The 13769-nt window shown below is 42.6% G+C and overlaps 1 protein-coding gene across 2 annotated transcripts in view; it reads left to right on the top strand.

Annotated features, from left to right (window-relative positions):
• Positions 1-13769, top strand: part of cckbra (cholecystokinin B receptor a) — a 46981-nt gene that overhangs the window by 15171 nt on the left and 18041 nt on the right. For both annotated transcript variants that reach the window (XM_075477803.1, XM_075477802.1), the window contains exon 2: positions 2718-2966. In XM_075477803.1, the coding sequence (XP_075333918.1) occupies positions 2718-2966 (249 nt within the window). The remainder of the gene's footprint in view (positions 1-2717; positions 2967-13769) is intronic.

Genomic DNA, 13769 nt, shown 5'->3' with positions numbered 1-13769 from the left:
TCATTTATCCCACTGATACTCCACACCACTAGGTGGTGCTATAGAAAAGATAATCTACGCAGAGGCACTGCGACAGATGGATAAATGTATGCCTGATGCATGCTACAGTATCCTGTTACATGGTGGCCGCGCTCATGCTCTGCTCATCAGACACCAACTTTGGGGTTAAAGGACTCCCACCTCACCTTTAAATCCCAAATAAATCTCCTTTATACACTCTCCTTCCACCACCTCCGTAACATTGCCGAACTCCGCCCCAATCACAGGTCTCCAGAGGCTCCAGAACATCCAAAGCGAGCCAGGATCCTGATGACAGTACAGAGATACGAACATATTACTCCCGTTCTTCACTAACTCCGCTGGCTTCCCGTCTCAAACCGGATTGAAAACAAGGTTTCCTTCCTCACTCACCAATGCATCTATGGAAATAGATTCAGACCTTGCTGCAGATCTTCTCTGAGCAGTTGAGGAGAGATTCAGATTAAGATCAGATTTATTGGTCATACATACACACGAAATGTGTCCTCCACTTTTAACCCATCCAGGTTGGCACCTGTTGACACACACACGCACAGGGCCACACATTCATAGAGACAGATGCCAACCTGGAGCGGTGGGCAGCCATTCCCATGGGGTACGGTGCCTTGCTCAAGGACACCTCGCTGTGACAAGGATGTGGACTGACACCCCTCCAGCTGTCAGTTCCACCAATGTTTTTAAGTAGCGAGAGTGGGAATTGAACCTGCCAACCTTCTGGTTATTGGACGGCCGACTCTAACCACTGAGCCACGGCTGCCCTAAAGGATGAGATCACAGAACATCTGAAGGGGTTCTGCCGTGTCTTGTACCAGGACCTCAGCACACCAGGCCCTGTGGGCTGTGGGGATTGGATTCCCACGGATGCTACCAGATCCCCTCAGGTTGGCATCTGGAGAGTTTAGAGGTCAGTGGCTTAGTCAGTGTACATACAAGTAAAAAGAAATCAGCAGAGTAATCAGTGCCAGGTGAGGCGAGACAAGTGGTATACACATTATACACACAGGCTGTGTTCGAAACCGCATACTACATACTACATTCTGCATACTGATCGATCAGACAGTATGTCTACTGTAGTAGTACCCACAATGCATTTTGTACAAATAGAGATGCACAGAGAAGTTGAAAAGACTGAGAACCTAAATGATTTAATGATGTTTTACAAAGCCAAAGGACTTCCACTTTCTGATGTCATACTTATGTATTCATGGGGACTCCTATATGCTAATTCAGGTGCCACATTATCTATATAATCATGTCATCACTTCGCTTGTTTAAAAACAGGTGCAATCGTTCTACTAAGGGGAGAAGAAGGAGTCCGGCCCTCTGACTGGAATGACTGACTCAGAACCTGCTGACAGCCTCCTCCAGGTGTGGATCAGAGGGTGCAAACCCTGTCACAGTCCTGCAGGAAGTGACTCTTCTGAGGCAAAAATAAATTACCGAATCCGTCACAGTCAACCCTGCTGCTCTGGAGCTGTTTCCTTATCCGACTGCAGGTGGAAAATAAATGATTAGAAACAATGGGCTGCCCTTAAAAAGTGTGCTTTCATTCAATTTTCAATTAGTTTTATCTCTAAACTAGAAACATTCGCTGAATGTTACCAATCCACTTAGAAATAAATTACTTTGTTTATTTCAGGTTGTATTCAGTAATGTTATCAGTTTAATATTTTTCCATATTTTCCTGTTTCTGTCGGCATCATTTCAGTCGTTTTAAAAGTTTGTGGCATCTTCTTGTAGTTTGTAGAACTTAGTATCTTCTCGTTTGTTTCCTTTTGAACCCGTTTTTCTCTTTAATTTAGCATCACCGTAGATTTCTTTCATGTTTTTGCAGCTGTTTAGTTTCTCTTTTTAGTCTTCATCTCAGTTATTTTCATTCCTATGTCATTGTTGGTCACCATTTTATCTCTTTTTGTGGTTTTTTCACGAGGTACCAACCTGAAATACAAGCTCTGATCCAGCTTTCCCTGATGTGTTAATCAGCACAAAGACGTGTGGGATACGAAGCAACGTGACTGAGAAGCAGCGCATTGTGAAACAGTCCAGGTTGAAAGGCAGTCTCTAAGTGGGGACCTGTAATTTATAAGCCACTTATCTGTGCATTCAGGGGCAGTCGGATGCTTTTGGGGGACGCCCGTCTTGGCCAATCAGACACCACTTCTCAGACCCTGCGGCCCTCCTCCTTTGATAAACGTCCATGATCCCGAGTGAAGATACCCTCTGCTCACTGCTGATGAAGCCGTTTGTCTTCATTTCTTTTGCTTGGAGTCAAAGGAAGGAAATATTGACATTACACAATTTAAGATGTTTGTGGAAAACCATTCCGTCCTGTAATAGACTTTGGTAATGTTTATGCAAGTGGAGTTTTATTTCCCAGGGGAACAGCCTGATTCAGTCTGTGCTGCTCGAATGCTGATGTTCGGTTGAGTTTTCTCCTTCTCCATCCCTCTACTTTATCACGTTGTTTGCCACGAAGTACATTAGGAGTCTGAATAGCTACTATTCTGTCATCCAGCTCTTGCTCTTCTGTTTCTTCCTCTCTCATGACAACAGAAACATTAACCTTCACTCGGACACTGAAACATGCTGATAAGACTTTCATTAAGTGTGTATTTGGTACTTTGCTTGCTCCTCTTGTACAGCTGATAATGGCCTCTGCCTATCCCCGTCTCTCTCAGAGATCGACTCCTTTCGCATCCTGCTCTACTCGCTCATCTTCCTGATCAGCGTCTTTGGCAACCTGCTGATCATCGTGGTCCTGATGCTGAACAAGCGCATGCGCACCGTCACCAACTCCTTCCTGCTGTCGCTGGCGGTCAGCGACCTGATGATGGCCATCTTCTGCATGCCCTTCACGCTGATCCCCAACATCCTGGAAGACTTCATCTTTGGAGCCACCATGTGCAAGATCGTCACCTACTTAATGGGTGAGTGTGACTTAAAGGAACCTGGTGTATTACAAAAGCTCTCTTTCCTGTTACCTTCAGGCTGAAAAGAGAGAAGAAGAATGGTCAAAGTCGGGTACAAACCTTGTTTCCAGAAAAGTTGGGAAGATTTCTACCTAATTCAACCAAAAAAAAACTTAATTTGTGGGGTGGTCTGTGGTGTACTGGGTTGAGCAGGCGCCCTGTGTACAAGAGGCTTTAGTCCTCGACAGGGGCGTCGCACCCGTGGGGGATGGGGGTGTTTCGACACCCCCACTTTTACAGCAAGGTGATTTCATCCCCCCCACATTTTCCAAAGGTAAACCCGTTTTCCCACCCTCGTAGTGCACCAACATACAAAAAAAGGAGCGCACCTCAGCTCCCTTACGCTGCACGAAAAGGCATTAGTCAAACTGAACGAACATTCACCCAATCACAGACTGTTGTCAGCGACACGGCCCGGGAAATTTGATATTACGTCAGAGACGAACAGCCGGAGCTAGTGATGGGAAGCTCGGCTCTTTTGACTCGGCTCCCAAAGAAGAGCCGGCTCCCGAACGGCCACCTCTGGAACCTGATTGGACACCTCAGGTGTCACTCCAGTTGATTGACAGGCAAGTCTCGTTGAAAGATGAGTGAGAAGTCGGCGTCTTTGAAATGAGTGGCAGGCATAGAGAGTGTCCTGTTGTACTGTCAGAGTGAACCTACTTTTGTGGTTTTAAAGTAAGTTAAAGCACAAGAATGGAGACAAATAGTTTAAGATTAACACAATATTGAGGTTTAACCAGGCTTGTTTTGTGTAGGGACAGATAACAATGAAGAGACCCACCGTAGATCGGCAAAAGAGGGCAATTTCATAGCCTACAGTAAATCCACGGTGATAACTCCGTGATAGTGATTAAATGTTACATTTTGTGATTAAAAATGTGTAAATTATGATACCGTATCTCTATTGTGAGGCTTGACCTTTTTATATACAGTCTTTGGACTTGATGTGGTACTCATGTGCTACCCCTGGAACACCCCCACATCTAAAATCACTGCTCCACCCCTGGTCCTCGATGCAGCTGGCCCCGGTTTGAGTCCCGCATCGGACGGCCCTTTGCTGCGTGTCGTTCCTCCTCTCTCTGCTTCCTGTCTCTCTGATCTTTCCATTAAAGGCACAAAAGCCCCCAAATATATATATATATATATATATATATATATATATATATATATATATGTTAAAAAAAAAACATAATTTGTTAATTCATTTGAACCTTTAAGCAACAAACAAGTACGAAGAAACAAGCAAGCAAGGAAACGATTTGCAGTGTCTTCACTGCCCAGCTTCATTGGCTTTAGAAACACTTCATCCATCATGACCATCTGCCTGATATAGAGTGTGCCCTCCTCGTCCAGCCAAAAGAGCTCTGAGCAGTTGAGGCGAGATTCAGATTAAGATCAGATTTATTGGGCATACATACACACGAAATGTGTCCTCTGCTTTTAACCCATCCAGGTTGGCACCTGTTGACACACACATGCACAGGGCCACACATTCATAGAGACAGATGCCAACCTGGAGCGGTGGGCAGCCATTCGCATGGAGTATGGTGCCTTGCTCAAGGGCACCTTGCTGTGACAAGGAGGTGGACTGACACCCCTCCAGCTGTCAGTTCCACCAATGTTTTTAAGTAGCGAGAGTGGGAATTGAACCTGCCAACCTTCCAGTTATTGGACGGCCGACTCTAACCACTGAGCCACGGCTGCCCTAAAGGATGAGATCACAGAACATCTGAAGGGGTTCTGCCGTGTCTTGTACCAGGACCTCAGCACACCAGGCCCTGTGGGCTGTGGGGATTGGATTCCCACGGATGCTACCAGATCCCCTCAGGTTGGTATCTGGAGAGTTTAGAGGTCAGTGGCTTAGTCAGTGTACATACAAGTAAAAAGAAATCAGCAGAGTAATCAGTGCCAGGTGAGGCGAGACAAGTGGTATACACATTATACACACAGGCTGTGTTCGAAACCGCATACTACATACTACATTCTGCATACTGATCGATCAGACAGTATGCAGAGTGTTTACCCACAATGCATTTCGCTCCTGCCCGAGCCGAAATCAGCCGGCCTGAAGCTGATTTCGCTTAAGCTCTAAACTCTGTAAACTTTAGCAACATTTGAAACGTTTTCAGGTGAGAAAGTAGTCGTTTAGATCCCCAACGTGTTGAAAACCTGACAAAATACCAGCTATTTACAATTTTCTTCCCACGAATTCGGCGCTACTAAAGCTAGCCGCAGTGAGCAACGCACCTCCGGTTATTTTCACAAAATAAAATACCCGTTGCCTTTTATCATAGGGAAAGCCATTACGATACAATCGGTGCTTTTGTTTTAAAAACAGGAAGTGAACCTACCCTCGATTCAGCTAGCTTGAAACTGCCGTTTTGACAGCAAATGACGATCGCCGACGTCACGTTACGTTGCATCTTGGGTAGTTTGAGTATGAGTAGTAACCTCATGATGCATACCCAACATTTCAGAGAATGTAGTATGCATCCGGGAAAAAAGTCACTATGAGTAGTAGGAGTAGTAGGAGTAGTAGGAGAAGTATGCGGTTTCGAACACAGCCACAGTCTTAATTTGAAAGGTTCTTGGATAGAAGGGGGCAGAAGCTAGGACTAAACCAGGCTGGAATCTTCAGCCTCTGTACACGGGGCGACCATCAACCAGCTGAGCTGCCCAGTTACCCAACAAGACTTTATTAAAGCAACGTAGCATTTATCACGTCAGGTTCCCACATTTTCTGTATGGCAGTGCACCTGAACTGGAGCATCCGTATCATCGTGTCATGAAAGGAGGATGTGACCCTTTGTTTCTGCTGTTCATTTTAGGACAACCATCTTGGCTGAACTGAGTGAGAAGGCAGAAGGAGGCTAGCCAGGAGGCTAAGAGTCCTTTGCTTCCACACATTTATCCACAGGGTGAACAAAGCATCCCTTTGTAGCTCAGAAGCACAGATTCATACTTTGCATTTACCACCATTTACTGAGAAACTGTGAAATCTCTTAGAAAGGCCTGTCTTGCAGAGAGTTTCAGATTTTTCTGTCAGAGAATAATCATCCCTCTGAAGGAGCTTGAGCAGTCACACGTCTTCAGGAGTTAGCGAGCGATGACTTAGCGATGAGCTTGCTCCCATCAGGCCAGAGTTGAGGTGCCACGTGAGGCCTGAGTCAGAGCGGAGCATCAGAGATCCGTTGCTGGACTCGGCCTCTTCACTTCACTTTCAGGTTTAAATGCTTGAAGGAAGGTATTGAACGGTGAGGTTTCCAATCCTATTATTGCCTCAGAAAGATGAGGCAGCATGTGTGAGCACAGGCTAGCCCAATCTCCTTTCCAATTTCAGGGCTCTCTGAGCAGTGAAAGGATGGAGGATGGAGGAGGGCAAGCTGCCTCAAACTGAAAATATAAACCTTTTCATTGTGTCAGACAGGACTGTACGGCAGAATAACAACGTTATAAGTTTTATATATGAGCAGGATTCCTGTCCAACGTCATCCTGTCTAACACACGGTTAGGGCTGTAATATTATACATGCTTAGGTGTAGATTTCATGGGGGTTCACGGCTATGTTTTGGAGACGTGAATGAGGATTAAATCACTCATCTGAGTGCTCTGCAAATTCTCCAAAGTTTTATCTTTTTGCATCTTTTTGTAAAAAACCCTGAAGTGTAAGTGTTTATTAATACAGAAATACCAAACAGGTTGTTCTCATTCACATATTTTCCTGTTCCTTCTGTCAGAACCTGACCTAAACGGTCGCTCTGCTCTAATAAAATCCTGATTTTATAACCTCATCTGATAAAAATCACCACTCAGGCGTCTGCAGTTCATTCAACTCAACTTAAATGTATGATGATCTCCCACACAGAAAGTTGGGAGCAGCTGAATATTCAGAACATTTTCTCTCACAGTTTACAGCGTCATGGCGACACAGCCGAGTGGATGAGTTTGTCACTCCATCTGACAAGTCGTGGTGCACTGAGAGGTCATTTTATCTGTCTGAGACAGCAGTGCAATGAATGTAATAGTCCTGTGTCAGCGTTGCTACTGGAAACAGCCTCTTCAGGCCTGTTTTAGGTTCAACGAGAGACGGTTTTAAGCCGGGCTCCTTCCAGCCAAGCTGCTGTAACCTCAGGGACAGACGGTCATTTTCACTGCTCTTTGCTGCAGTTTGATCTGTTTTATACGACCATATCAGTCCAGTGCTCAGGTCTCTGCACTGGCTTCCTGTCGCTCAGGGAATAGACTTTAAAACAGCTCTGCTTGTGTACAAGTCTCTTCATGGTCAAGCGCCAAAGTACATCTCTGACATGTTAGAGCCATATGAACCAACTCAGGGAGGGGTCTCCTGCTGGTGCCCAGAGTCAGGACTAAACAAGGTGAGGCTGCGTTTCAGTTTTATGCCCCTAACATCTGGAACAGTCTTCCAGAAGATGTGAGACAGGCCTCAACTCTGACAATGTTTAAATCCAGGCTGAAAACACTTCTATTTAGCTGTGCATATGACACCTGAAAGTATTTTATCTGGACTCTTCACTTTTTTTTTTTTTTTTTTTTTCCCTTGTCCTGTCCAGCATTATGGCAGCAGAATTGTAATCTGAATACCGTTTATGCTAAACACATTTGCTATGCCAAGGGAAGCTTTATAAATGTAAAGCTCCCCTTGACGCCCATCAACTCCTCATTTTTATTTATTTATTTTTGTTACAATATCTAACATGATATGATAATAGTGCCGAACCGGACCGGGGGACAGAGAGAGAGGGAGAGCGAAGAAGAGAAAAAAAGAACAGAAACATGAAGAGACAAACATAAAAAACAATGAAAAATCCGACAACCAGCTGCTACACCTGTAAAAACAAAACTGAAGACGATTCACGGCTTTTGTGGGGAATCCAACCTTAGAAGCACCAGGAGCACCTGTAAGCAGACAAGCAGAGAACAAACACACAAACAAACAAAAAACACAAGCAGCAGCAATGGACTCTTCACTTTTAAATTAATTAATTAATGATTATTTTTAATGGGTTTTTTAATTATTATTATTATTATTATTTTTTTTTAATTATTTTTTCTTATTTTTATTTATTTATTTATTTTTAATGATTTTATTGCCTTCTTGTGATTTTATATAGCTGTGAAGCACTTTGAATTGCCTTGTGTATGAATTGTGCTCTATAAATAAAATTGCCTTGCCTTGCCTTGCCTTTTAACTCCAAAGTTCATACTTTTTACGCTGGTTTGACCAGCGTAAAAAGTCATGAATAGATCACCAAATGTCTAACAAACAAAAGCCTGTCGGATTTCCTTCGTTTGGATGTTTTTTTCCTCCCAAACTCTTTTTGATGGCGTGAAATGTTGAGCAGCCAGAGGAAAAAGTCTGATTTTACTCATGAACTTTTGGCTCGAATAGTCTCACTAATTGGTCTAATTTATCCTGAATGTTTCTTTTACTATTTTCCCACGTGTGTCTGTAAGGATCTACCAGTTGCTGTGAGAGTACCGTCCTGAACTGGAGTTCCTAAAGAGCCAGATTGGAAAATTATTTGCGTTTTTGGTCAAAAATCGTGTCATAAATCCTCATCTCCCTCTCTGACTGTCCAATCAGTCTTCCATGAGCAAGATTCCTGATCAGCAGAAACCAACCGATCAGAGGAATCAATGGGAGCATCCTAACCAACCGATCAGAGGAATCAATGGGAGCATCCTCACCAATTGATTTTTCTGACCCTTCTTGCTCGACAACCTCATCAACCTTTAGAAAAGTCATCTGTTAACAGGCACAAGACGTGTAATCAGGGGCGTAGCACCAAATTTGGGGCCCCAGGAACAACCACTACCATGCATATTTGAACCAACATCGACTCTATGTTAGGCTTTTGGGACACTTGTATAGGCTAATAGTTATTATGAAAATAAATACATTTAAGACAAATATGGCTTCTATTTCACAATTATGTGGTAGCCAACAAAATGAGAGATTATTTTTTAATTATTTGACTTCGGCTGCTATCAGGGTCGTAGCCAGGATTTAGGAATAGGCGAGGTCCATGATGCGCGCGCATAGCGTGCGCCGAAATTTTTACAATATATATATATATATATTTTAAATTATATAGTTTTTAATATATAGCAGTGTTGCACATTGAGGCTAGTAGCAAAATAAACCATCATAATGTAACAAGAACCCATAGCTAAAAAGAACATGATTATTTCCCAATGCAAGCATACAAATGTTTGGTACAAGCAAAGGCCATTTGGCCAGGCATAGAGTAAGGCTAACTAACCAATATAAAAAATAGAGTTAAATATAGATGGATAGATGCATATTGTAGGCTATAGCTGTTGCTAAACAACCTATAAAGATTTATGGGCTATATTGAATTCATTACTAAATTAGATGTGAAAAATTGTCTCCTGCCTACATAAATGTGCATTGCTATAACAAGGTGCTGTCTTCTTTATTCACGAACCATACATGACATCGATATAACAATCATACCATTCTAAAGAGCTCGAGCTGAGCTTTCCGTCAGTACATAGCAATCGCCGCTGCACTGCAGAGTGGCCGAGGAAATCGTTCGTCAAATTCGTCTAATTTTTCTATTACTGATTGCTGGTATGCAGCTACTATGTTGACGGTACTTTACTCACCGACTACGGAGCGCACACACATGTTATACACACCGTTGGAAAGGGCAGAAACAGACCTTTCAAATGGTACCACGCAGTCACACATTCACGAAAGTGATGTCAACACAAACGTCAATTGAAACGTGTATGCGAAAACCGAGATTAAAAAAATAAATAAATAAAAAATCCCTGAAAATTACAGAGGTCCAGACCTCACTTTCCTCATAGCTGGCTACGGCCATGGCTGGTATCACAGTGGTATGCAACGGAATGTGAATGGGATAATCAGTTACTGTAGGCTGTAATTTTGACATTTGGGCTCACCTTTCTTGGGAAAGAAATCAGTAAGCAGTTGCTTTCCTTCATTTTGTCTCTCTTGCCTTTCTTTTCTTTTCTGAAAGCCTGATTTTTTTTTGGATGACATCTTTCATGTGCCGGCTGCTGCGTTTAATGCCTAATAATGAAGTGAGTGAAATTTATGGCGCATGTACAATCAAAAGGGCATACTAAACCAATGCGCACTGATAATGGGGGTGTCTGATATAGATTATAGCCTATTTGCAGGCTGGGATATACATTTCAACAGATGTATTTCCAGAGAACATTGGATTTTTATAAATTACCAACATATATTGATATTATTTAAAAAAATATTTTTAAAAAATGAAAGAAGAAGAAAATTTCCCTTAGGGCCCCCCCTGTAGGCTGGACCCTGTGAATCAGTCTGACTTTTCCCCCCTGTTCGACGCCGCTGCGTGTAATACTCCATCCACGCTGCGCCCAGGCATCCATTCATCTGCCGCAGCTCGATAATCGTGTGAGTCATGGCCTCGCACTGTTTTGGTGGCAGTAATTAGATCGATGTTATAATATTCCATGTGTGTACACTCCTCAATCACCTTTATGTATCCTTATTTGTGTTTCTGTTGCTGGTCGTATGATGCAATTACCAGCCGACGTACCAGCTCGGCTCTTCAGTTCTCCCCGGGGTGCAGTTTGCACAATGCTTCCGAGTTTCCAGCTGAATTCTACAGAAATGGCTGCTCTCTTTCAGGGTGTGCGGCGCCTCTGAAAACACTAATTCCTTTTGTTCTCGCTTTGGGCTTATTCGGAGTATCGTTCAGCAGAGCATTAGATGAGAGGGAGGAGTTAATTGGTGAAATTCAAATCTTCTCTCGCAGGTTGAGATTCAAAACTCCAGAATTCACAGCTCAGGAGGACTCGGCTTGAGTTTAATAAACAAGAAAAAGGATTAGATAAGTCTCCTGTTCCAGCAGAGGGTGAAAATGTGAGCATTGGGTTCAGTTCCCTGCTGGGGAATTAACTCGGAGGCCAGAATCCTCTCTCCTTTAGTGTCAGGGAGTGAGGCTTTGACAAGCGCTCCCATATTAAAGATGAACCAGAATGGTGTTAAAAAAGGCCATAACTGAGACAGGAGACATGCGCATAATGGGAAAGGGTCCACTGTGTTTAATACACGAGCAGAAAAAGCAGCGATATCAGCTGCAGGGATATGGTGGAGAATATAAAAGTGATGTTTATGGGTTTTTACAGTCATGTTTGGCTCTTGGAGGCTGCTGGTGATGAATCCAAAGATAAGAGTAAAACACTCAGGAATCCAGAATGCATCGGAGTATAATGGATTCTACATGTTCCAGCGGTAATGCTGCTTCATAACTCTTCTTCAGAGATCAAATGAATGTGCAGCGCTGATCTCAGACCCGTGTTGTCTTCCTGTGGCTGTAATAAAACAGATGGCTGAGTGTTACTGGGCTGAAATGTTCGTGAATAAGGACGCAGTGCTGCGACTGTGGCATCAGATTCAATCACTAATAAATAATAAATAATATCAAACATAGAGGACAGGGACAGGGGGACCCAGTTCCATCCCATAGTTCATCATAGTATGACCAGTTGGTAAAAATATGAGGGGGAGACACTTTAAACATCATCCCAGCCAGTGGCGGCTGGTGGCTGAAAGAAGGATTTTTCCTAGATTAAGCGCTTAAACTGAGATTTATTGGGAATTTTTCTGTTCCACTTTGCAATAACAGTGTAATTTACTCCTTTCCTCACTTTCCTCACACCATCTGACAGCTTTAGAAAAGGTTTGTCACCCAAAGAGTGTCAGGAGCTGATGAAATATCGTGGGATTCATTAAAGATTAAACCTCATACCTCCAGCTCACCCTGTAAGAAATATCAGGGGGAACTTGTTGCCATTTTCTTTAATTACTCGGGGTTCAGATTGTTTATCTGTGAATCAATTGAGAAAATAATCATCAACACAATAACCAGCCTGACATCTAATGACAGTGATAATAATTGTATAATAATGAGATATCTACATCATAACAAAGATGAGGATACACCAGCCTGAGTTCTTCTTCCATTACAGACAAATGAAGGTTTAAAATCAGGAGATCTTTCTCTGTTTGCTGGATGATGCTAACAGAAACTCTGAGTTCAGCCTGTGGACAAACGCATTCCTCACGGTTCGACTCAGAGATGCCGCTGACTGACAGTAAGATTGGTTTTTGATTAAGATTAGTAAGATTTCGTTGAGGGAATGAAGACGGTTCTGAGCAACCTGATTGGGCCTGTGGGGCCGTCGTAAAGCCCAGAGATCAGCATCTCTTTGCATTCAAATCCCTGAGTTTCACTCTTCTTCATTATGAAGCACACTGACCTTTGGTATGGACATTCAGGGACCAAAGATATATCCGTCCACAACTCTGTGGCCTCTTCAGCCTGATAACTAATGCATGAATATGATGAATATGGGCTCACACTGAGGCCGTTTCCTGATGGGTGCGCTTTGGTTCCTGTGAAACGGCATCATTCGCAGCCAAAGTGCTGTTTCGGTGTTCCAATTCAAAGGACAATCACAGCCCAGATGTGTTCTTCCTTTACCCAGAATGCACTGCAATCCGGACGAAGGAAAGATCGCAGAGCAGAAAAGTCGGCTTCATAGTAAAACAACTAAAACTTCGACTTCTGCTCAGTCCATTTAAACACTTATTTCTTGTTTTTGTTATCGCTAAAAACAAACTACCAACATACCTGGTGCTACCTCCACATTATTTTACCACCAAAGGGAATGTACATATTATTGTTAAATATTAATGCTAATGTGTCTCAAATGTCTCGTACAGCGTCCACAGGTTTACGTACTTCCGATCTGAAGTTGCCAAGTGCGCACTATGAAATAAGCAAGTCTGGTTGGAAAGTTGTTGGTGTTGATGGGCGAGCCGCCCCGATCCCAACTCATCCCAAAAATGTGCTCTTTTTTTTTTAAACATATATTTATTGTTTTTTCATGTTAATATAACAACCAACCATTTAAACATCCAAAACATATGGCAGAAAAGAAAATAATAGTTAAATGATTAAAAAAGATACAATAAACCACAGTAATTAGACAGCAAATTACTGTGCAATGAATATGAAATGATGAAAATCATAAAAACTAAATAAGTAAATAAACACTTATAAATAAAAATAATAATAATAAATAAATAAATATAAATTATTCAAAATTAGTAGGTTACAGCTTGCACTCCCAAAAACCAATCAAATACTTTTCATTTTCTCTTTCTCCCTCCCTCAAAAATGTGCTTTTAATCAAGGAAAAGGGAATTAACTGCAGCTACTGGTCAAAAATGTACCTATGGTAGGTAAGTAAGACAACCAATTTAAATAAAACCATTTCAGAGGAGCTGGAGTCGGTGTTCTTCTTCTTGGAAGACATGTAGCTCATCTGACGTACAGATGGGGGTAAAAAAGCTATTTTGTGTGCATTCTTTGGGATATTTTAAGAGATTCAGATAATTTTTGTGTGTTTTTCTTTCTTTTTTACCTTAAAAATTTCTGCAAAGCCGACGCAGAATTGTGTGTTTTGCCCGTCCAATCGGATTAGACGGGGCTTCTAATAGAAGTGGGCAGCCTCCTGCTCGTGGTTTCATGGAGACTTGGATGTGTTACTTGGATGCATCGTCCCTGTTTTTTTTAGCTTCCTGCAACGAGTTTTCTTCTGAATTTGACCTCAACCTGTCTAAGCGGCTCTTTTAAAAAGCCTCGTTTTCGATTGGTCCTTTTGAACATTCCCTCACTTTGCCGTGCTTGAATA

The sequence above is a fragment of the Odontesthes bonariensis genome, chromosome 11, assembly GCF_027942865.1.
Source record: "Odontesthes bonariensis isolate fOdoBon6 chromosome 11, fOdoBon6.hap1, whole genome shotgun sequence".
Taxonomy (NCBI): Eukaryota; Metazoa; Chordata; class Actinopteri; order Atheriniformes; family Atherinopsidae; genus Odontesthes; species Odontesthes bonariensis.
This window is presented reverse-complemented; position numbering and strand designations above follow the sequence as displayed.